This window comes from Oreochromis niloticus, linkage group LG3 (assembly GCF_001858045.2).
Source record: "Oreochromis niloticus isolate F11D_XX linkage group LG3, O_niloticus_UMD_NMBU, whole genome shotgun sequence".
Classification (NCBI taxonomy): Eukaryota; Metazoa; Chordata; class Actinopteri; order Cichliformes; family Cichlidae; genus Oreochromis; species Oreochromis niloticus.
The window spans coordinates 32,980,553-33,005,213 of NC_031967.2; the positions used below are offsets into that span (position 1 = coordinate 32,980,553).

A 24,661-nucleotide genomic window follows, 5' to 3' on the forward strand; every position below is an offset into this window, starting at 1 on the left:
TAAGTCTTCCCCAACCACTGCTTTCAACCTCCAGAAACTGTTGAAGGCACTTGAATGGAAAGTCACGCTAAAGTCCCAATCACACAGGTCTAGTGATCACCAAGCAACCACCTTATATCCACTGGTTTGCCAACCAGTTATTTCAGAACTGGTTGGCAAAAACGTCCTTGTGATTGCTTTGGTTGCTAAAATATTTGTGGAGTTGTACTTAAATATAAATTATGGACTTTTAAAACATGTTGACTTCACTTTGGCCTTCTCCATTTCCAGTTTGTGTGGCACTTCATCAAGTTTTACTACCATTTGACTAGTAGTTAGCGAGTATTTGTAGACAGATGTGAAAAACTACAGGCAACCATGGCAACTTGCTAGCAACCAAAGCAATCACTAGCAGCTTACTAGTGTGGTGCCTTCTTTCGACAAGTGACAGGCAGCAACCTCCAGGAAGCACTAGGCAACTATTAAGGCAATGAAAATGGTTCCCTAGCAACCAGTGGTTGTGTAATATCCAATATATTCAACAGAATTTAACATCCAGGCATTTATGAAAGAAAGTTAGAAGTTAGCAGTACGTTAGCTAGCTAGTCGATATTTGAATAGATGATATATTCCTGACACATTACTCAAGAAAAACAGCTTTGCAAAATATTTGGAAGGAAAGCTCAATCCCAGCCACACTTGGCATTACTGAAGCTTGCTGACAAATGATAATTTCCTAACTTTACATCTTCAGAGCTGTGGTTAGGCTACTGTAAACACATTAACACCTATGAGAAGGGGTTAAGATAAGATAAGATAAGATAAGATAAGATAAGATAAGATAACCTTTATTAGTCCCACAAGTGGAGAATTTGTTTTGCAGCAGAAAGTGGACAGTGCAAAGTTACATAGCAAAAATGAGAAAAACACTGAGTAAGAAAAACACTTGTAAAAAAACACTTGGTAAGTCCTGATACCAAGCTTCATGACCGCAGTGAAACCTTAGTCAGCCTGAGGGAATCTTTCCTGAAGCTTTACACTCAGTGTAAAATGACAGTTAAAAAAACATATACTAAGAAAACAAAAAGTGCTAATAAGAAGCTTTAGAGGCTGAGATTGGCATTACATTTAGAGGCAACATGATCTGAATCAATGAAATGTCACATTTATGAACTGCATCAGTCGGCAGGAGGAGATTTGGGCCTACAGTCCACACTAGAGCCCACATTCAGACTTCTGTCAGATTTAAGCACTTGGAATAAAGTTACAAGAAGACTTTGGTTTTAATTAAATAAAAAAGATACTTATCTTCCACAGACTGATTTCTTGCAATCACAATCTGAGATCAAAAGACACCTATCTCCCTTCTCTCCTCCAGGCAGGGTACAGACAAAAGCTTAATAGAATACGACTTAATGACTGTGTGGTGAATATATGGGACAGTTGAGCTAATTGTTTTTGTCTTTATCTTTCTACTCTTCCTATTTCAGATTGTGAATGATCCAGAAATGTTTCATTTCCAAGCCGGATGTTATCCCAACCCTTGGAACACGACATTATAACTGCTTTACTTTGTCAAACCACTCCTGTACTTACTCAGAGTTACTCATGTAACTAGTTTACTTTCATGTCTCTGTTATTTCCATTTGATCCCACTATCCCAGTCTTTCTTCCCATATGCCGAGTAGGTTTCATAATTTCGTGGATCAATATAATTTTATGCTCGCATCAGAACCAACGAAGTTTATAAATTATGTCTAAATCCGGGCTAATTGGTGGTTATGTAAAAGTGTCCCATGCGATGCAGCTACTGCTGTACCAGCACCCCCACTGCTGTAGCCTTACGTGTGAAGTTAATAAGTCTGGTATACTTAGCTGCAAATAATCAACCGTCAAAAGCCTACTCCCCTCCCAGCTCATGTTTCTGTTTGGCCCTATCAGAGGAGTAAAATGTGACTCTTTGATACCACAATACTCTGCCAGCAGTCTAAATGTCAGGCCTGTTTCCTTCTAGTCCACTGCCTCCAGCTTCAGACCCCCCAGGCTCAGTGTGTGTTTGTATGTGTGTCTGTGTAGCCCCAGAAAGGGGTGGCGGCTGGAGCCAATACCAGCTGCCATAGGGTGTGAGGCAGGGTATGCCCTTGGCAAGTTCAAATTCAACTCCCGGTATGGGAAAAAGGCTTTAGTATTACACATACTTATGGATCAACGAAGGTACTAGTGGAAGCTATTCATGTGCAATGGAGGAATGTCTTCAATGCAAATTTGTGGCAGCTAAAACAGTGTCTTAGCACTCCCAAGTTTCTTTGATAGAGCACCCTCTTCACAACCAGTTTCAAGGGGGCTTCAGGACTGCACTATGGGAATATCCTTAAGAGTGGAGATAGCCTTGCACACTCTCCCATGTGGGAGTCAAGCAGTTAGGACTCCTGGTTTTCACTCAGGTGTCCTGGGTTTGATTCACGTTTAATTCACAGACTCATTAATCTTTCAGAACTCATACATGTGAATAAAACTTCTCCCAGAACCTAAAAAAGAAGTCCAGTTGCTCAAGCACTTAACAACTGGATGATTGAGAACGAAGACAGAGGCATTTTTCAATGTGTCTGTATATTGGACCTGCACAGTTTGTGGATACAGCTTCCTAACATTAACAGTCATTTCTGGCTCCCCCCAAAAAATGACATGGCAGTGATCTGTTAATTCTGAGGACTCCAAAAGTGGGTCTAAGATCTCTGCAAAGAGCATATATATCACATGACCCATCCTCTTCTTCTTCTTCTTCTTCTGCCTGGCAGCTCCATCTTCCTTTTCCCAGCATGTCCACTATCCATCCTCTGCACATGACCAAACCATCTCAGCCTTGCCTTTGTAACTTTGCTAAGAACTTAAATGGACATGTGGAAGCAAAAACATCCAAAGGAAAAAGGTCCGTAATGTGTCCTAATTTCCAAATTGAAAAAATGGAACTTAGTCTAAAAAAAAATAAAACCATGCAGTTTGCATTTTTATTTCATGAAACCAGGACATTAGTGATATCTTGGTAACTTATTTGGATGAAATATCTGTTCCAACACAGCAGTAAATTAACTTTAACCTAATAAAAACCGCTGCATTTGGCAGCAGCTTGGGGTCAAGCTGAGCTTCACAAAAGCACAATTGCTTAAAGTCCTGTGAGAACGTGATGTTTCCTCCTTCATTCAGGCTCTCTAACAACAGGACTTTTAGGAGACAGACAAATGAACTCATTTAAAAGTGTCAGGCACACTGAAATGTCAGACAGCTCTTTGGGAGCAGCTCCAGTCGCACACACAAAAAGATCCAACAGAGAGACAGATGGAGAGCTGATGAGTGAGGCTCATCTTCTTTCTTTTTATTCCTTCTTTGAAATCCACCGGGAAATTTCCTTCGGGGCAACAAACATTTCAAGGTACATTATAGTCTGAGTGCCACTTCGAGCCCTGTCATGTCAGCTGGGTTAAACAGCAGACCGGCCTTCAGCCTGAAGCTGCTTGGCATGAACAAACGCCAGTTTGTTGTTTGTCCATGTGACACAGCTCTTATAGTCAGATAACAAAATGTTCTTCCTCAAATGGGGGTAAAAACATAACTGGTAACTAACTAATGCTTTTTTTTAAAAGCCACAGTAGTAATAAACAAATTAAATGAAAAAGAGAAAAATATCTTCATGCACTTCTGCTCTCCTTATTCCAAGTCCCTACCACCTGTGCATATACTGTACACATGCTTCAGTGGACCCATCACTTGCAAGCGGGTCGGAAAATATACATTTTTCCCTAGCGACTAAGTTTGCCAACTGGTCTCTAGGCCTTCGTCTTAGAGGCTAAGCTACTCACTGAATTTTTCACTAGTTTTCAAGTTATATTGTTAGTTTGCATTAGGGCTGGGCCATATTATACCGTTCACGGTAATACCGGTATAATGTTTGGCAACGATAGGAAAATGAAATATCGCGATAGAATATGGGTCAAATGCGCATGCGCAGTGCCTTTGTTTTCATACGCACATGGCCGATTGTTGAGTGAAACGGATGAACCAGAATTAGTTTGTAAAAATGGTGCCACTTCAGTGATGTGGAACTGGTTTGTTGTTTGTCCGTCAGATACACAACAAAGCACAGTTTTTTGTAGAACATGCAAGTGGCCGTCGTTATTGCCGTATTTGTCGGACTAAGGTGCTCGTAAACCTGGGAGTAATCTGGGTCCTAAACTCCCTCCTTTTCAGGTCCCAAAGTCAAACAAACACTGCAGCATCACTAAGAGTTAAAAACGGTCTAAATTCTTTCATCTTTCATAAAATGATCAGCGTTGCTGCTTTACCAGGTGTAACTATGAAGTTTAAGATCCAGGCACCCATGAAAACAGAATTTATTACATTTAACGGAGTTAGAAGTTAGCAGGAAGCTAGCGGAAGTTAGCTCGCTAGTTTCGCTAGTTACCTAAGCATGATATAGCATATTCTGACTGAGAGATTTCTGAAAAAATTCAAACGTACAGCTCTGCTATCACTTCCAACACAAACGAGGACAGAAAGCTACACAGCAGTGACGTTTGTAAGGTTACTGAAGTTGGGCTAGCTGGTTTATAATGATGTGCTACGTGATCGCTAGCGACACAGCTATGTTAGCATAACAAACAGTGAAGCTGGAGGATGAACGCTAACACTTTTCCACTCAATAAAACTTAACGAGAAGTTTCCTGATGGTTAGAGACAAGTGCAATCGCAAAGCAGGATGCTGTAAACGGACCAAACTTCAGTCAGGAGAACAACTGAGATAATCCATCCACAATACGAGGTTAGTCATTAATATACTGCAACAATATGGGAATAGAGCAGCTGTGATAGAATACAGCATTAATGAATCAATTGTACAGAAGTGGAGGAAGCAAGAAGAATGAGTTGAATAAAGTTTGATTTATCTGACTGCTTTGTTTCGCTTAATGTGTCTTATAACCCCGTGCACCTTATGGTCCGAAAAATATGTATTTGACTTTTTTATTTGGCGCACTGCAGTATAATGTTGCAAAGCACCTCTTTTTAACTTCAGTGGATATTATACATGGTTATGCTCAGGATATGTCAGCCTATTTCTACTGGAAATGCCTTTTGGTTAAACCTTTAGCAAGGAATTTGCATTTGCACTGTTAAGTTTTTATATAGCTTTAATGCACATAAAAAACAGCTGCTTGTTTAAGTGAAAATAAATGGATGGTGTTTTTTTGCGCTAGTAAAGTTGTGGAGTTGTATTTTGTTTCGCATCAATTATATCGTCAGTTATATCATTATCGCAAATTTTCAAATATATATCGTGATAAATATTTTTGGCCATATCGCCCTGCTCTAGTTTGCATTACTATACAACCACTGACTAGTTACTGGACCCCCAATTTCAAAAGTCCAGGGAACAACCCTCCATATGTCCTCTAACTTGTGGACATGCACACAGATAGCTAGAGACCTAACGCTGAGTCGTCATTCCTGTTATACTTCACTTGGATCCATCTGGATGCAGGTGTATTTGCTCCAGCGGACTAGTCTGTGCAGACCCTTATGCTTATTGTCTGATGATCCAACTTATATTACAGGGACCCAGGCAGACCCTACAGGATGTGCAGCTGCAGAAAATATAAAATCCAACCCTCCCAACCGGTTCCCATATGGTCTAGCGGCTAGGATTCCTGGTTTTCACCCAGGTGGCTCGGGTTCAACTCCCGGTATGGGAATAAGCCTCTCCTAGTGTTAGACACGAGCCCAGATATGTAGTTGAGTCTGTCTTTGTCAAGTCAAAAGTTCTAGCATCACTAACCAGTACATGTTTAGCAGAAAAGAACATATGTTTACCATACACAGCATTTATGTTTAATACACCTTAAAAGGAAAAACAACTGCTGTCTATTTCAGAAACTCAATATGTTAATATGAGTGCCTTTCTTCCAGCGACAAAGTTATAGAAGTGAGACACACTTGCATAATGTATGGCTGATTACATTTACCAACCACAACAACAACAAAGCGCTCGCACACACAGCAGACTCACAGCATGATTTTAAATAGGAAACAGCAGACGTTTGCTAGCAAAATGATTCAAATCAGCATTTGTGAGTTTGAGTGTTGTGTAATGCATCCACACAGATTTCCTGAACACGAGTTCCTCCTCAGCTGCCTTTAAGCTTGCTTTTAAGGAATGAGTCAAGCACCCACACGCAAAAGGCCTCCACGTGCCAAGTGTACAGCATAACCAGTTTTGCAACATTTTATCGATTCATCATTGACTTGAGAATTTTATTGTTTCACAAAGTTTCTTAAAGTCAGCCTACAGTTCTGCGGAAATCAACTGATCTGCCTCGCCTTATCAACGAGCATTTATTTCCTGAAACTACTCGCAGGGGCGCATCAAACCAGCGTCTTCATGTCTCCGTCAGTGTTTATCTGACACACATCATCACTAACTTCCTCTCCTCTGCCTACTTATCCACGTCTGACTGTCTGTGGTACGGGCTGGCATATTTGACATGAAAAGCTGCATCAGGAACAAAGCAGAGTGAGCTCGAATGGGTCCGCGAATAATTTCTGTATCATCTGGCAGTGAACACACAAAACGAACATGAATTATTTAGCCAGACATTACATAACAAACGAGTAGCTCCGGGTGTGAGAGTGTGTAAATATTTAAATGTGGAGCAACGACTCTTCTATGAGTAAAGGCCCAACATGTAGGAGTTATATTATTTCCAATGCTCTGTGGCACAAATCAATAAAGAAGTGCTGAATGAGCACAAAAGTTGGCGATCCAGGATGCATTTATACATCGCAGGTCATTGTCGTTAAGGGAGTTCTAGATGCAAGGTGGAAACAGCTAAACAACAGCTAAAGCATAAACACTTAAATCTGCTGTGCTTTGGTCTCTAGTGGAAATTTTTTTGATTGTCACCTTTTATCATCCAGTTTTTTAAGAAACTGTAAGAGTTCTAGAGAGACTTTAATTAGTAACATTAACAGATGCCAATTTCCTTCCTGTCTGCATAGCTCTGTGCTGTTGCACAGAACGTTATTCAGCTCGTTTAACCAAAGTGGAAGTAAAGAGACACATGCCTGTGACACATTCCAGCAAATCACCTTGGGGCAATCTGTGATTGGCTGAAAGTTTGTATCGAACTGTAAATGGGAGAACCAGCAGACTTCATCACAAAGAGGGCAAAGTGCAAAAAACCAAGGGAAGAAACAGAAGCAGATTTAGTTGGTTCACTACATCACAAAAAGGGTTTTAAGAACAATGGAGGGGCAAAAGGAAGGGGCCAAAGACACCAGCACTAGTCCAAACATGAACGAGAGCATCTGCAATTCCAGTTGTTCTCCCCCCAAAGAGAGGGGGGAGTATGTAACCCATTCCCTTTGTTTGTCTGTCTGTTTGTCTAGTGTCCAAAGTTTTCATGATATCATGTTCAATTCTGTGTGATGGTAGATACCAATAACAGCTCGAGCTGATTTAATTTAGGTGAAAATCTAATCAAGGTTGCACCAAATGTGAAAATCAATAAAAGCTTTATATTATCCACAATTTTCGACGGATCATCTTCAAAATCCACAGCAATATACTAGCAATTGGGGGACATGAATATATAAGATGGCTAAGCACTTGAACTTGACCTTCAAGTCGATCCTCAAAATAATTTGAAGAAACAGAAATATCCAGTAATATATTACATGAAAGAGCATGGCGAGAGCTGTACGACACACTATTTTCTAATATGTCGCATATTAACATCACATTGTCGCCCTAGCAGGCTAAAGTCATGATATTGTAATAAAAACATCATAAAACACCAAAGTTTTAGTCTAGCCCTTTGCCTTAGAGGGGAGCTGCGCTCTCTGACTGTTGGTTTCAAATGTTTTTCACACTGCCCCGTGTACAGCTACGACATAAAGACATGGAAAGGCAAATTAAGTCTTTTTCCTTGCAAATTATAAACAAAACACTACTGATGGTTTTTCCCATGTTTTGACTATAAAGGCAAACTCCAGGGATACAAAATGAAACCAACCTAAAAGCCACTACAGCTCCTCTAGTGGCCGCTAGAGGCTAAAGCGATTTCACAGCACATTTGCTGCCTGGTATTAAAAAAAACTGTACTGGTCTCCTTGGAAAGTTTCCCCCTTTGTAACTAATGTAGAGCGGTTGTTCTATCTGATTTATAACTCCAGGTAAGCGTATCCATTATGGGAGTGGCTGCTTTATTTGGCAGGTGAGCTGTCAATCAAAGCAGCTGCAGGAAGCTGCTGTCTGCTAGTCTTTACCTCCATTTCTCAAGTCCCTGAACGAGACTTCTCCACTGTGCTTGAGCTGTTGGTGCCTTTTGAAGAATTTTTAATAAAATATCTGACAAACAGTAAGACCCATGATACACACCACTCAAGAAAGGTGTGTTAACATTTTAGTGAAGAAAGGTCTAGATTTTAATTAGTTTGTTAATTGCACGGATGATCAGGTATGTGTGTGTGTGTGTGTACTGCACCTAGTTAATAGTTACAGGAAAACCTAGCAGCTCTATTGTTCCAGTAGCAGAGAGCTGGTTTCAGGAAACAAAACCTAACAAAAGCAAAAACTGTGCAAACACTGTGCTAACAGTAAGAATCAGTAAGACACAGCAAATGATCCTTTGGTTTCATTAACCAGGGGCAGAATGTGTAGACAGTAACAGTAACTGTGGTCATTTTAATATCGTACAACACAGTGAAATGTATAAAACTAGGCCTTTGTCATAGTATTTTTTACACATACGTATAGATGTTTTCACACTGTTAAAAAAGTCAAGTGTCACTTTAACTACTCTAAGTTAACAACAGTAAACCTATTAGTAAACTAATAATGTGGGAGAAGAACAAACATATACATTGCATATAAGAAAACAGCCTGACCAAACTTTTTGGTCAGGCTACCTGCTGCCTACTTATTGTAGGCAGCAGGTAGCAGTTTCCCTTCATGTGACTTTATCACGAAGAGACCAACAGAGGGCATTACTACCACCCTGCCTGGTTTTATTTGTAGGCTTAATTAAGATGAATTAAGTGAAATTTCTGAATTCAAGTAAATGTCAGTTCACTGTTGTAGCTAGCTGTGGCGAAACATGCTTTACATACATGCTTTATGTATGTCAACAGTCACGAGACAAAGAGGACTCAAATGCAGGACACACATGGAAGCAGAGAACAAAAAAAGAAGAAGATCCAGGTCTTTAATCAAAAGATAAGTGAGCATGACGAAGAATGCATGTAAGGGGCAGTCAAGAAAGCAAAAGTGAAACACAAGGAACACTGTGAGGATGAGATCACGGAAAGCTCGAGTAAACAAACAGGACCATCTGACAATTGGTCAACAGTCGGAGAACTCGAAGGATACGTGCTGAACGCAGGTGTGTCACAAACAGAAGAAAAACTCGACAAAGATTTCAAAACAAAACAGAAAGTGGTGAAAAAGAAACCCCAGTGGCAGCAGTGAGAAGTGTCCAACAGAGGCAGAAGACAGTAAATTGTCACATTTCAGAATCAGGAGATTCCCCTGATGCACACTGCAGGGCTGCTCCCAAAGGTGTGAGCCAGAAAGTATCTTCTCTACACCTTCTTCTTCATCACACTCTGATCGTTTCACAAACACAGCTCGTTTTTACAACCCCCCCCCCCCCCCCCCCACACACACACACACACACACATCAGCCCTACAACAACATCCAGTACTTGTGTGCTGACTGGTCACTTGGCGACACACTTGACATGAGGAGACAAATGCGGCACACAAAGAAGCCAACAGGACGGACACACAGCTCAAAAAGAAAAGAGCTCCACCTTTAAAGAAATGCACTCTGAAGGATGTGTTCGCCTTCTCCTCATCTTCATTGTCCCCCGTCCTCGCCTGTGCTGGTGATCGCCTCCTTTTCCAACGCATTTGTCTATCTATCTATCTATCTATCTATCTATCTATCTATCTATCTATCTATCTATCTATCTATCTATCTATGTTCACTTGTCCGTCCTCTCACTTCACTCCTTTTCCCTTCTCTCTCCCTCTTATTTCTCTGTCCTCACCCCTTTGATTACACTTACCTCTCTCCCTCGCTGCCCCTCTCCTCGCTCCCTCTCTCTCTTTCACGTGGTCTCTTTCCAGCAATAAAACCAGCAACAGTGACAGTTCACATGATAAACCAATCCCACGGTGTGTTGGTGTGTGTGTCCACGAGCGCATGTTTATCCTTCCACATATCTGCACATGCTCAACGTGTCGTTTCGAGTCACTTTAATATCCGAACGTCAGATTTGTGAGCAGTTTGTGCAGCTGTAGTATATACAAAGTTGTGCTCGTGTGTATAAAGTGTGTGTACAGGAGTGTGTGTACCCCGCCTCTACTGCACGCCAAGCTGCAGTTGGTTCTGCTGCGTCAGCCTGCCCCCCCATACACAATCACACACAAACACACTCACAGTGAAGCAGAAATAAACACATGCACGCACAAATAAACAAACACAGAAAGCAACAGATGTTACACAAAAACAAATGCACCCACGCGCACAAGCGACACATCCTCATTGAAAAACCATCCACGTATCCAATTACGCTTTCCTGTTTTATCCTGCGGTCGCTCGTTTGTCTTACTTCATGAGTTCTAACAGCAGCTATTATTATAATTAGGTTACCATTTCCATTAGATTGTAGTACCTGATACCAGGTACTTTTTTGGCACCTGGCTCAGTCGGGAATCCAAGAAATCTGAAGCAATCTGAAAATGTGACATCAACAGACTACATGCCGTCAATTGGCCAGACTGTGGATTCACTCGATGAGTCATGAGTGACTCCTTCACAAAAATCTAAACTGTCAATTTTTAAAAGCTGGAAACAGCTGCAGAAAAACCGACTTCATGGTCGTTGGTGTCGATTGCCGTTTGTCAGACCTCAGTCTGACAAAAAGCCTGTAAACAAAGGATCTGTAAGACATTTTGTTTTTCTTCTTAAAACAGTTAAGATGCATTCAGGCTGCTGATGGTAGCGCAGGCTGTCTACCATTCAGAAGCTTAGTGGCTCTATCCCCTGGTTCCTCTCGTCCTCATGTTGAAGTATCCTTTGGTGAGCACACCGAGTCACATGCGTGTGAATGCTAGGATACATGCTTAGGCAGGCAGAGAAACATTCAAAAAAGTGTTTGTGTGGGACTATAGCTGTGGTCCTTTTTGCAGTAAGAGTTAGATGGTAACACTGTACAATGATTGGGTGGACTTGGCTATTGTTTTTATTGTTTTGGCTCTTGTTTCTATGAGTACTACAGTAACAACACTTTTCTCACTACTTAAACATCCAGGAATGCAAAAAAGGCCAAAACCCCCTCACACACACACAGAATCAGACAAGGTTTGTTTAACCAAAAGATGAAAACGCAATGTCCAGATAAACAGAATCCACTTTCTGTAAAAAAGTAAAAAACGACTGTCCACCTCACATTCACTCTATAATAAAACTGCTCTTTTTTCTGACCCTAATCCTTTCCAAAGACACGAACAAACCTAAAAAGGTTTGTAAGCTAAACATCAAGTGTGTTATTTGCACATGTTAAATATCACTAACACAGAGGCTGCAGACAAAACCATCGTTAATTTCATGACAGCTGGAGTTTAGAATTAGAGATTGTGATTATTTATCTACAAGTTTACTTGTAAGATTCCTGGTTTTCACCCAAGCAGTCTGCATTCGAGTCCTGGTATGGGAATGTAGCACTACAATCCAAAACGTTTGTGCTGGACATGCAGAACGTCAATAGGATGGCAATGATTGCTACTGTTACCCAAAGATGAAGTAAGAGAGAAGGGACCATGAAGTATTAAGAGGAAGTAAAGGAAAGGCAGGCATGTTCTGTGTTTCTGCACTGACTCTCAATGCTGTGTGGTTAAAATAAGGTTAGTTCCTCATTTTGCCCTGTAGACCAGAACAGACCCTCATGAGGCCTCAAAAATAAATCTCAGGGCTGAAAGACACACCCAACTGTTATATAATCTCATGGCCCCATGTCATAGAGAACTTCTCTATTAATAACTGACAACTGAGATTCTTTGTCTTTATAACTCATCACATCTTGTGCATTTCTAAATAAACTAATTTTCGCCACATGCCAAAAGTTTAATGCAGCTCTAGTTAGAAGATAAGACATAAAGCAACAATCTATTGTGGACGAGTCATGTGTTTATAGAGGTTTCAGTAAACAAAAAAGAAGCAGCAACACGTGTGAGAGGTTTGAATTCATGCAAAAATATAAGCACTGGAAGCAGAACTGCACTGCAAAATGCATTTAATTTGAGAAAGTTTGTAATAAATGTGCATTTATCACAATCTCATATTGTTCATGTTGCTGTGTTTGTGTGCAGGTTTCAGCACCGCTATTTTTTCTTCCCTTCATGGAGTTGAAATTAGTGTCTGGCTAACTTACAACATTTAAAAGAATAACACATTTTATTACATCTCCATTAAAGGTGAGTGGGTGAAATGCTGAAAACTGAAAAACAGCTTCAACTTTAGAAGATATTTAAATGACGTGTTTGCACTGCAATCAGATCTAGTCTGAACTGTCTACAGCTTTGTGAGGCAAAGTAAATAAGCTATGTGAGAGTGCGACAGGGCAGTGTGCCTGTTTCACACAGGGCACTAATGACTACAGAGGGCGAATAGAGGGCATGGAGCAACACACAGGCGCACATATGCAGCCAGGACAGCTGAAAAACATGAGCTGCACTGGAGACCAAAGACGACTTTCTTTATGCCAAAACTGAGCTCATGAAGCACACATACAAATAAAAGCTCTTAACGTACAAGCACACAAAGGCGGTTTGGAATTTATTTTTTTTTTAATAAAGTTTATGTTTGATTAGATTCCTTTAGGTCTCCTTTGGTTTTCTTTTTGAAAAGGGTCCAGAAGTTGCTTCAAGTACATATATTTCTGATGTTTTATTGGATGAGGATGTAGGACTTTTTTTCCACCAACTAATTTCCCTATATCAAGCTGTTTTGTGTTGTGACATGCGCTTAGCCAGAGGTTGGCTGGTTTTCCTAAAGTTTCCTTCATGGCAATCCTAAAGGGAAGTGGGAGAAGTCGGTATTCTGCTCCTGCTTGGAGAGTATTGACTGGAGGTTGCAAAAGGATATGCAGTGGTGCACTAAGAACCTCCTTGTGATTGCTTTGTTCACTAGCAGATTGTCACATTTACAAAAGCTAACAGGTACCTGCCAACAAAAAGCCCCTTTTATGCCAGCATAGGAATAACACAAGGTATGCCTTGGCTTAGGGAAACATTAAAGAGATGTTCCCATACCGGGAATTGAACCCGGGCCGCCTGGGTGAAAACCAGGAATCCTAACCGCTAGACCATATGGGAATGCGATCCTTGCACTCCACTGTCATGAAATCAAGGACGCTCTTGTCACTCTGCAACCGTGGTGAGTGCAACACAGCACCACCTTAACCACTCTCCCACTGGCTGCAGGTTCTGGTTAAAAGCAGTAACTAGTCAGGGATGACACCATGATCGGAAACCAACAAATTAACTTGAAAACTGGTGGAAATTCTGCAAGTTGTTAAGACTTCAAAGCCCTCCATCAGAAGATTTACTCTTGAGGAGATTCCTGTGAGTTGGACTTGGCATACATGTGGAATTGCCTTCCCACACCGTGTAGAGCTTCCTATTTATTGCCAAGACATGAAACGCAACACTAATGAAAGCTTGCAGCTAGATTTACGTGGCAGCAGTGGGATTCAAACCCATGCCCCCAAAGAGACTGGAGCCTTAATCCAGCACCTTAGACCAGTCAGTCATGCTACCACTACAACTAGCAACCGCCTAGCCAATTATGAGACAGTAAAACTTGAAAAGGTGCAGCACAAACGAGAAGCCCAGAACATTCAGCAATGCTCTTAATGTTGTAGGAAAAAAAATGTATCATACTTGACAGAGTGTTTTTGGACAGGATGGCATCTGCCTGCCCGGGGTAAGATCCTATTGCAGCAATGAGATTTCAACCCACACGTGCGAAGAGGCCAGAGCCTTAACCCAGGTCCTTAGACCTCACAACCACGCTACCGTTACAGCAGGGAAACAGCAAAGCTTGCAAAGGTGTAACACAAACTGGAAAGGTTTCTCCAACTTCATAAACAGAACATTTGCATAATACCCAAAACTGATTAACAGTGGTGATAAGTTTGTTTGCACTGATTAACAATGGGCTGTTGGCTCAGTTTCATCATCATTCATATGCAAATTGCCACAACCATTGATCAATGGACAGGATTACCATTCCCAGAGAGTTGGGGAATGGCTGCAATCACAGCACTGGAAGATGGTGAAACATGTACCCTTAGTCCTGCTCCCTCAGTTCAAAGATGGCCATTTGCTTTTCACATAGATGGCCTCCTTGACTCCCCGCTCACACTAGCCTTCCTCCCAGCCCAGAATGTGTACATCCTCATCAGTAGAAGAGTGGCCACTGGACTGTAGGTCTAAACAGACTGCAGAGTCCTGGCCTGACCAGTTAGCTGTTTTGTGTTGTGACATGCGCTTAGCCAGAGGTTGGCTGGTTTTCCTAATGTTTCCTTCATGGCAATCCTAAGGGGAAGAGGGAGAAGTCGGTATTCTGCTCCTGCTTGGAGAGTATTGACTGGAGGTTGCAAAAGGATATGCAGTGATGCACTACGAACATCCATTGGGTTGCTTTGTTCACTAGCAGATTGTCACATTTACAAAAGCTAACAGGTACCTGCCAACAAAAAGCCCCTTTTATGCCAGCATAGGAATAACACAAGGTATGTCTCGGCTTAGGGAAACATTAAAGAGATGTTCCCATACCGGGAGTTGAACCCGGGCCGCCTGGGTGAAAACCAGGAATCCTAACCGCTAGACCATATGGGAACGTGATGCTTGCGCTCCACTCTCATGAAATCAAGGACGCTCTTGTCACTCTGCAGCCGTGGTGAGTGCAACACAGCACCACCTTAACCACTCTCCCACTGGCTGCAGGTTCTGGTTAAAAGCAGTAACTAGTCAGGGATGACACCATGATCGGAAACCAACAAATTAACTTGAAAACTGGTGGAAATTCCGCAAGTTGTTAAGACTTCAAAGCCCTCCATCGGAAGATTTACTCTTGAGGAGATTCCTGTGAGTTGGACTTGGCATACATGTGGAGTTGCCTCCCCATGCCATGTAGGTCTTTCCATTTATTGTCAAGACGTGAAACGCAACACCAATGAAACCTTGCAGCTAGATTTACGTGGCAGCAGTGAGATTTAAACCCACGCCCCCAAAGAGACTGGAGCCTTAATCCAGCACCTTAGTCCACTCAGTCATGCTACCACTACAACTAGCAACCTCCTAGCCAATTACGAGACAGTAAAACTTGAAAAGGTGCAGCACAAACGAGAAGCCCAGAACATTTAACAATGCTCTTAATGTTGTAGGATAAAAATTGTCTCATACTTGGCTCAGTGTTTTTGGACAGGATGGCATCTGCCTGCCCATCCATTTTTCCAAAAAACAACACAGGCTACCTTCTGTGGTCAATGTAAATGTCACAGTAACCTTTTTCGGTCTACAGCTAACCAATATTTGGTGTCTTTACAGCGCGTGAAAATTAAACAGTACAAAAGCAAAAGTAAAAATAGAAGGTTTCATCTAAGACAGGTCTTAAACTTCCAGGTAATATTCATGTCAGATTGACCAGTACTGAATGAGGTAATTACTGCCTGCATGTAGGCGGAGAAGAACATCTGCTGGTAATTTAGACTGATGACCCCTATGTGACGGACTGATTGAAAAACAGCTGTAATACCACCCATAATGCAACATCAGACTGAAAACAAAGCAAAAGCAGGCTGGGTATGACTCATAAATGACACCAAACACAAATGTGGAGACCATAAAAAATGAGGTGCTAACAGAGGAAATAGCAGGTCTGTGTGATGTTTACAAACACACACACACACACACTGTTTATTCAGACTATGTCCAAACTGCAGAGCATCATGGTTGCCAGGCAGTGGGCTGGTAGCAGGAGGCATGGGCACGCACACACACACACACACACTCACTCGTTAGGGTGTCCGGGTCCATGTGTTCAGAGTCGGAACTGTGTGTTCTGCTGCTTTATCCCGTCTAAAGCTCAGCATCCTCTCCACAACGCCCTGCCAATAAAAACGCCCCTGACAGCGCTGAAAGCAGCCAGGCTTCATCTCCTCTCTCCTCCTCGACTCTTTAATCAGACAACCAAAAACTAAACTACCAAAGTTTTTAACTAAGTTTAAGGACCTTTATTTATGAAAGCTTCAGACTCTGCCAGAGGATGTCGCTGCAAAGGGGAAAAGAACTGACTTCTGCTTTCAAATAAATAAAGCTCCCTGTCACTCATTGGTTGAGCAAATTCACCATGAGATATAGCATATCAAATAGTCCTCCACGACCAAGAATTGTTAAAAGCAATCACCATTTGTTGTGCCTACCGGGATTTTCTTTTTTCAATTCAATTCAATTTTAATTATATAGCAAAAAAAGGACCCTATAATATAATACAAAGAAAACAGAGAATGACATGTCAAGTTTTTTTTGCAAGTGACTCTTCAAAGATTGTACTTTTTTAATTCGTCTGTAAGAGCTGAGGCCTAAAGGCTGCCTATGAGCTAAAAACAACATTGACAAAATAACAAATGACAAATTGCAAAGTAAAATTCTCCACCCGGATGTTTACGTGCATGTCAGTTCTCAACTGTTCAAACAAATCTGTTCATGGAGTTGAACAGATTTGCTGGTGTTAGATTGCAACATTTAAATGTAATATCATTAGGCTACTTAGAAGAATTTTATTGTTTTACCGTCTCATCTACATTACAGAAAATTGCCTTTTTCAGGTTTACCGTCACTGTGTAGTAAAACTACCTATTGTTATATAGTTTGCAAAGTTTTGACAAAACCAGCTTGACCACCAGACAGTAGACACGACTATAAAAACCATCCGTCTTACCACCTCACCTGAATCTGTCATGCCAACAGTCATGACTGTGTCCTCTTTCCTGAGAAACTAACTAATAATATGATGGAGACAAGCACGCTGAAGAGTCAACTGGAAACCAAACAGTGTTTCTCATGGCTCAGGTACAGTAAAATTTGGATGGCAGCTTTCTCTCAACAAGGAAAAATTGCTGGTTGCCCAGTGGCTACATTGGATTTTTTTTTTTAACTGTTGGAGACATATTGCTAATAGTTATGGCTACACATTGATCATCCAGATGCTGAGGATACAACACCCTGGTGAGAGGCCACCTGTCTCAAAGTAACTTGAGACAGGTGACTTGGACTGACTGTAATCACTCTCAGACACAATGGCAAAGTTTTACAAATAATTGCTGTTTAAGTTAGAAGACATTCAACTGGTTGGATTCTGGTGGTCATATTCTTATGTATATACAAGGTTGCCAAACACCTACATCATTTTGCAGTTAAATTGCTGTCATGCAGCAACCGTGTCACCATTTGTGGAGGATTTTCTGTTTCAAATCTGAGGTTCTGGCTAGACTTTGTCATTGTGATTTTTTGTGTAAGTAATGGCAACAGATCTCCAAAAGACAGCTTCAGATTTTGGACTTGTTCCTCTGATTATCACAAACATACTGGCCCCACAGTGCCAGGGTTTCCAACCACTGGTTTCCCTCTGTTAAACTTTGTGTTAAGGTGGTGAAGGCAAGTTATAAGCTAATGGGGCTCTATTCAAAGCAGAAGAACCAAAGAAGAAGAATCACAACAACAAAGGCAAAAAAGTGCAAGCGTCATGCTAGAAACACATATCTTCACCTGATAATACAATCCAAAAATCAAGCTGATATCTTTTGGTGTGCCATGATGTGTTTTAAATCGCGGGGTGTAAAGAGAGTCCTTCAGTCATCCTGAAGTTCTCCCTTCATGAAGGTTATAATGTTCACTTTTTGGTCTCTTATGGGACTTTGCAAACCCTGATGTTGTTGAATCATACTACCTTGTCTGTTTCTATCTGTCCATTATATTTATATCCAATGAAGAGAGGCCAAATATAGGAGCTATTTTTCTCATAAAAAAATCAATTTGACTTCTCTTCCTTTCCTGTATATGGTTCGGATATCTCCCTCCTCAACATTGAAGTGAATTCTTCTGATTTCTTTCTTTCTCCCTCTTTCTCTCTCCCATTCTCAAACACACACACACACACACACACACACACACTCTGTTCGTCATCTGGAAGTGATTGTATCCACCATTACAGCATGCCTTGGCTGACTTTACACGTGTTGGTGTTGACAGCCAGCCCTTTGTCCATGATAGAGAGACAAGCTCTGCAGAGACACGCACTGATAAAAAAATACACCTCGTACTGCAAACACATGAAGCCTCTGTCAGCTATCCTATATGCAGGACTGCATTAGAAAAAATACTCCGAGCATGCAGAAACACTGATGGGTTGGGGGTTGGGTTTTGGGTTTTTTTTAATAGACGTGCCTGTGCATGTTTCAGTGAATTCAATGATTTAATGCATGGAGTCATGTCTGAATCGCTTCCACGACAAACCACAGGATCATTGTAAGTATTATAAAAGCTCAGCTATCTAAACCAATTCCTTCCATGTTATCAGATAATTTGTCCTTTAAAGTAAAGCGTCTACTTAACCTCCTAAGACCCGAACTCTTCCACGGCATGCATTTTTAATTTCTCTTTGATATTTGGGCATATTGGGGCCCGATGAATGTAAAAACAAAGAATTACCAGATTTTTTTTTTTTACCTTATTTTTGTTTGTATGGAAAATAAGAGCCACATATGAGCATATTCGTTTAAAATTTTGATAGAACAGTAGCAGTATAATGTCCTCGTAAGTGGATATCAGGCCCATGTAGAGCAAAATTGAGTATTTTGGTCTAAATAACCCAAAATGTGATGTCCACATATGTGGACGCCAGGTCCTAGGAGGTTAAGGGAGAACCTTCAAAGAAATATATAAAATGACAGAAGGCCTCACAGTTCTCCTTAGTTTAGAGACATCTCTGGTGAGTTTCACATGACTGTCTACCAGTCCATGGTTTTATTGTTTTGCTCGCCCTAACTAGTTTAACAAAGCTACTCCTAAGACTACTGCACAAAATGCTAAATGGGTATACAGTTACTAAATCGTAGATGTTATAAAAGACACATTTTGAAGAATTCTAGACACAAATCTGTGAGAATCTCGACATGACAAACATGATGCTTATATAGTCATTTCACTGGGCCCCCTTACTGCTTCAATAGGAATTCAGATGGTAACTCACACCCAGAACCTGAAATGCACTTGACTTATTAATCGTCATTAAGTGCAACCAACTCTGTAAAAGCAGAAGTATTGGCTTTTTTAGGCCTGGAGCATTCAGGTGTGTGTTAACACAATGCCACAATCTTCCCAGAAGTGGACATCAGAGCAAAACATCTCCCCAAAATCAGACCTGCAAGAGAAACTGTAAAAAATCCAAGAGCTACATCTCAGACTCTACAGGTTTCAGTTAGCATCTTAAATGTTAAAGTTCATGACCGCACAATTAAAAAAACACTGAACAAGTAAGGTGTGTTTGGAAGGGTGGCCAGAAGAAAGTCTGTTCTCTCTAAAAAATAACATCTCAGCACAGCTTAAGTTTACAAAGCTGCATTCGAACTTCTGGAATAATGTGCTTTGAAGAGAGGAGACCAAAGCGGACCAAAGTATTGTAGAGTCAAATGTGAGGCCATCTGCCTGACAGCTAAATGGGCCATGCAACAGAACAATGACCCCAAGCAGAGCAGCAAATCTACAAAAGAATGGCTGCAAAATCGAAGTCTCAATGTGCTGCAGTGGCCCAGTCAAAGTCCAGAATGTCTGCAAACCTCAAAGAACTGCAGCAATGTTTTAAAAAAGAAGAGTTGGCCAAAATTCCTCTGCAACGATGTGAGAGACTGATAAAGTCAACGGGAAACCATTACTTCAAGCTATTGCTGATAAAGATGCCTCTACGAGCTAATGACTCACGAACTGCACTTAGTCTTACACGATTATATCTACTCTACCCGAAAGAAGCAAATTTTTTATAACATTGAAACTCTGTAAAATATCCATCCAGTCAAGTTGTTGCAGTAATGTATCCACAGTGGCATAAATATGTGCCCCGAGATGACAAGTGAGTGCCAAGTTGTGCCTTGAAGGACTTTAAGCAACCCAAGCAGAACTTTGGGTTTCTACTTCTGGTAGAGAGGTCTAAAAGAAAAGCATTTAGGTATTGATCATTTAGCCCAGTAATTATTAGTTAGTAAATGAAGAAATGCCTTCTAGGATTGGTTAATTAGATACATACATTAGCTGTTTTCATCATTGGTGAGGGCAGTTTTCTTGATGACTATTCTTTTTATTTGGTAACTTATGTGCAAAATTGCTTAAGTGCAATTTAGCAGATACTGGCAATTGGATTGGAGTTTCACTGACTGCATTCAGTGAAAAGGAGTGTGTAGGAAAAACCCAACCTGACCTGGCAAACCTCTGTAACTACCTTGGTAATCATCAGCTGCTGGAGTCACACTGGTCAGCTGAAACTTTTTAACATAAAACCAACCCTCATGCCTCATTCTAGATGCATCATCATGCAATGTTACAGAGACATCCCCTCGCCTGGATTTACATTTTACTAGCAGTGCATCATCCGTGGTGTATGTATTTTAGCTTTCTGTGCTTACATACTGCTGCCATCATGCAGCCTGCATCTGCTCTTTGAACAATATGCTTCCACTGAGGCACACTCTGTAAACACACACTGCCTGATAGGAATCTGCCCTATAGGAGACAGAGTAAACACCGTCCCAAGGCCTCGTCCTCGGGTCATACAGAGGAAACAGAGGAGAGAGGAGAAGAGACAGATTGGAGAGAAGAAATGTGGAAAATCTCGCTGGACTCCGAGTGCTGTTCTGCACATGTACAGTATTTCATCACAGGGTCTCTTCCTGTATTATATCACTGCTGTTACCCAATCTCCTGCACTCCAGTGGCGTTTGTTATTTCTTACAGTGTGGGGAAATTTGGGGATCACTGGGACAATTCCTCTCTGGTTCTCTTTTTCTGCAGGGAAATTTACACTTTTACAGTTTTATCACAGGAGAATAAACTCCAACCCCAATCATGAGAGTTAGGAAAAGCTCTGATTAATAAAATACTATCTTAGGGAAAGTGTACTTTGACTATTGGGTCAGAAGACACATTAAATTCAAATTCAAATTTCAATTACATTCATTACAAGTCCTAACCGTTGACTGGTAAGATGACAGCAGCAGTATATGACTCCCACTCCATTTACCAAACAGAGATGGAAAGCAGTAAAACTCTCGTGTGAGAACTTTATCTAAGCTGATATCCACGTGGATAAAGTTGTTAGTGAAACTTGTCTGATGGTGTCACTAACAACTATTGAGAGATTTGAATATATGTGCAGTTCTTAATCCAAATGTATTATTTATCTTTTGTGATGACAAATCTATTCCCCAGGATGCTGAACTACTCATAAGAGATCCTTTATGTATATTTTTATTTTGCATATATTATGTCATTGTTTTACAGCTATAACATATGTGCTGATATGATGCAGAATTCAGAAAGCAGAACTGCAGAATCTGTGTCCATCTTTTAGATACAGTGTATGCTTTTGGCACAAATAAAGCTCTTAAAACATTCTCAAGGCAATAAAGAAATGATACATAAAATGAAATAACTTTGGTTTGCATTTTTAAAAAGTGCTAAAAACTTGTTTTTTTAGCCACTTAAACCCAGTTTTAAAACCAATAATTTGTTAAACAAGCAGCCACTGAGTAACATTTAGATTCACTGGAAGTTGTGTGTTAGTTTCTTTTTGCTCTACACAAGGAAAGATATGCTGTAACTCTGTAGCTGCCAGCCAGTCTCTAACTGTGCCATTAAATGCTGAGCAGATACTGCAAAGTGGGTTTTTAGGGCTTTAATTTTGAAAAACAAAGCTACCTGATAGAGCTAAAAACAGTGCTAGTTCAAGTTTAACATTGTCAGTTAGTTAATGCTTTGCTGCTATAAAAATACAGATTCTAACCACTTGAAGTCACAAGTTCTCAAAATTTTTCTGGCACAACCCACCTAAGAAGCCAAAAAAGGATCAACAGCCACACCTCACATTTTCTTTTATCAGTTATTAACAATAAAGGAGCCGAAATGAATTTTACTTATTTTCCTTTAAAAGTCCTTCATACACATTAGTTTCACTTCATATTTTTCACCTGGTTGTCCACTCCACACCTGCAGTTGCTCCATGTCCCACCAGTGGGGATGACCCCACAGTTTAAGTAAAAGAGAACTTTCCTTGAGCATTCTCCACTACAAGGTGCTTTAAGTTCTGGCAAATACAAATGGTAAATGGTCTGTATTTGTATAGCACTTTACACATCCAGTCATCCACCCATTCACACACTGGTGATGGCAAGCTACATTGTAGCCACAGCCACCCTGGGGCGCACTGACAGAGGCGAGGCTGCCGGACACTGGCGCCACCGGGCCCTCTGACCACCACCAGTAGGTAACGGGTGAAGTGTCTTGCCCAAGGACACAATGACCGAGACTGTCCAAGCTGGGGCTCGAACCGGCAACCTTCCGATTACAAGGCGAACTCCCCACGGGGGGGGGGGCAATACAAAGCTGAAAACACATGCAAAACATTTACACACTGATATCAGGGCCAATTTAAATGAGCTGCAGGGTGTTTACAACAAAATCAGACTCAAACATTATTCAGTTTTCTGAGTAAGTGACACATATTTGTTTTTACAAAATTACATGTTTGACTGCAGGGCATAGTTTCAAAGACTTTTCTCACAAAAACAGTGACAAATGAAAAATCAAATGAAGAAAAATGACAGAAATGTCTGTCATTTTTCCTCCCCTTGATCCTCCCATCCTTCCTGGATTTCCCTCCTCCTTTCTTTCTTTTCCTCTCTCTTCACTTTGTGTCTTTTCGTCGACCCATTTATTCTTTTTTTCTACTTTGCCTCTGATTTTTATCCATTTCTCTCATGCCTGTTCAAGCTGTTCACCTCTGTGTGTGTCTGTGTGTCTACACATTGACAAATTGCTGCTCATATTAGAGAAAGACACACTACATGTAGTTCACAGCATGAGGCATCAGCACAAAAGACTACAGCACACACACATGCACACAGGATACACTGGCTGTTTCAACCCTATACGAGCTCTAGCAGAGGGGGCAAAATGTAAACATTTTATCCCTTTTGGCAATGCATTTGTTTGTTTTACTGGTAGCAGATTAAGTCCCTTTATTTAACAATAAATGCGTGTGTTTGTTTTGCTGTTGTTGTGGGGACATTATAAGGAAATGTTGATGTAAATCATTAAAGTTTACACTGGGAAAGGTTTAAAGTTTGGGTGCATAATTATAAGACAGTGCAATGTCCTCTGAAGTGTCTGATGTGATGGAAACGTGTGTGTGTGTGTGTGTGTGTGTGTGTGTGTGTGAGAAAGGGAAAGGGCCAGGCTCTCAGCCAAGACAGGAAGTTGTTAGTAGGCTTTCTTCTCTGACTCCGTACCTGAAACCACAGCTCGCTTTCGTAAACTGAGGTCACGACAGCACTTTCACTCTCTCTCTCCCACACACACACACACACACTCACTCTCTCTGTGGGGATTTAACCAATGGCTCTCACTCACACATTAAAACTGAGCAGTCACACAAAGCCTTGCAAGAAAACACCCATACTCATGCTTTCAGAGTGAGTCAATAACACAAAAATCATCTACTAGGATGACAGTAGTGTAACTGAGGCTGTCTGCTGAAACACACAGAAACCTTTGCATCTAACTTCTCAACATTTGAAATGTTTCACATTATTGGGATAAAAATTTTACCCAGAAAGGTAACTATGAAAGTATTTATGAAAATATGTGAGGACCTAGAAGGTTTCCCTGCAGAACACCATGTTCAACAACACTAGCTGAAAGATTCTTTCTTCAAGTATGAAACCGGTCAAACACAAAACAGAAATAGTCTGTTGATTAAAATGTTGTAATCACAAAACACTCAAGTCTTGTTTAAATCTGCTATGAATTTTAGGAAAACTCATTCAGATATATATTCTTACTTTTTTTTGCAGAACACCTTAAGTATTCTTATTTAACTTTTATTTCACCAGCTGGGCCCACGTCCTCATGTTAGGTTTGACAGCATTTTAGTAGGTAAAGGTGAATGCTTTGACATGAATTGAGCTGCGGTTTGGGGAAGGCCTCGAAGGGGACTGGCGATGGCTCCCGGGCCTGGCAGATCCCAATGTACTAAATAGAAGTGAAGAAGTTGAAGAATGGAGAACAAGGAGGGAGGGATGGTGGGGGACGTAAACGAGAATGAACAGCTTGCAGAACTGGGGGAACCTATATAGATGGCAGCCGGAAGGAGCGTGTTTGGAGGCGTGGTCCTGCTCCTGAAATTCCGATACATAATCTCCAAAACATTTATAGGCTGTTGATGGAAGAAAACTCAACACTGCAGTACCAAATAGTGACAAAATTGAGGAAATGTGATGATACTTTAGGTATTTC

The 24,661-nt window shown here is 41.0% G+C and overlaps 1 protein-coding gene and 3 non-coding genes across 7 annotated transcripts in view; 1 reads left to right on the forward strand and 3 right to left on the reverse strand.

The window, feature by feature from the left end:
* The window catches only part of nhsl2 (NHS-like 2), a 186,762-nt gene that overhangs the window by 152,130 nt on the left and 9,971 nt on the right, over window positions 1-24,661 (reverse strand). Inside the window, exons 1-2 of one of the 4 annotated variants that reach the window (XM_025905849.1) lie at window positions 10,013-10,284; window positions 9,841-9,976 (exon numbers count right to left, since the gene is read on the reverse strand). The exons of 2 other annotated variants lie outside the window; for them this stretch is intronic. In XM_025905849.1, coding sequence (XP_025761634.1) covers window positions 9,841-9,940 — 100 coding nt within the window. In that variant the 5' untranslated portion in view covers window positions 9,941-9,976; window positions 10,013-10,284. Of the gene's footprint in view, window positions 1-9,840; window positions 9,981-10,012; window positions 10,285-24,661 lie in introns of those variants that run through there. One more of the 4 variants, XM_025905848.1, reaches the window with a different exon arrangement.
* Window positions 5,652-5,723, forward strand: trnae-uuc (transfer RNA glutamic acid (anticodon UUC)). The gene has a single exon. It is a non-coding gene; the product is annotated as a tRNA-Glu (tRNA).
* trnae-uuc (transfer RNA glutamic acid (anticodon UUC)) lies at window positions 13,337-13,408 on the reverse strand. Its single transcript has one exon. It is a non-coding gene; the product is annotated as a tRNA-Glu (tRNA).
* trnae-uuc (transfer RNA glutamic acid (anticodon UUC)) lies at window positions 14,864-14,935 on the reverse strand. Its single transcript has one exon. It is a non-coding gene; the product is annotated as a tRNA-Glu (tRNA).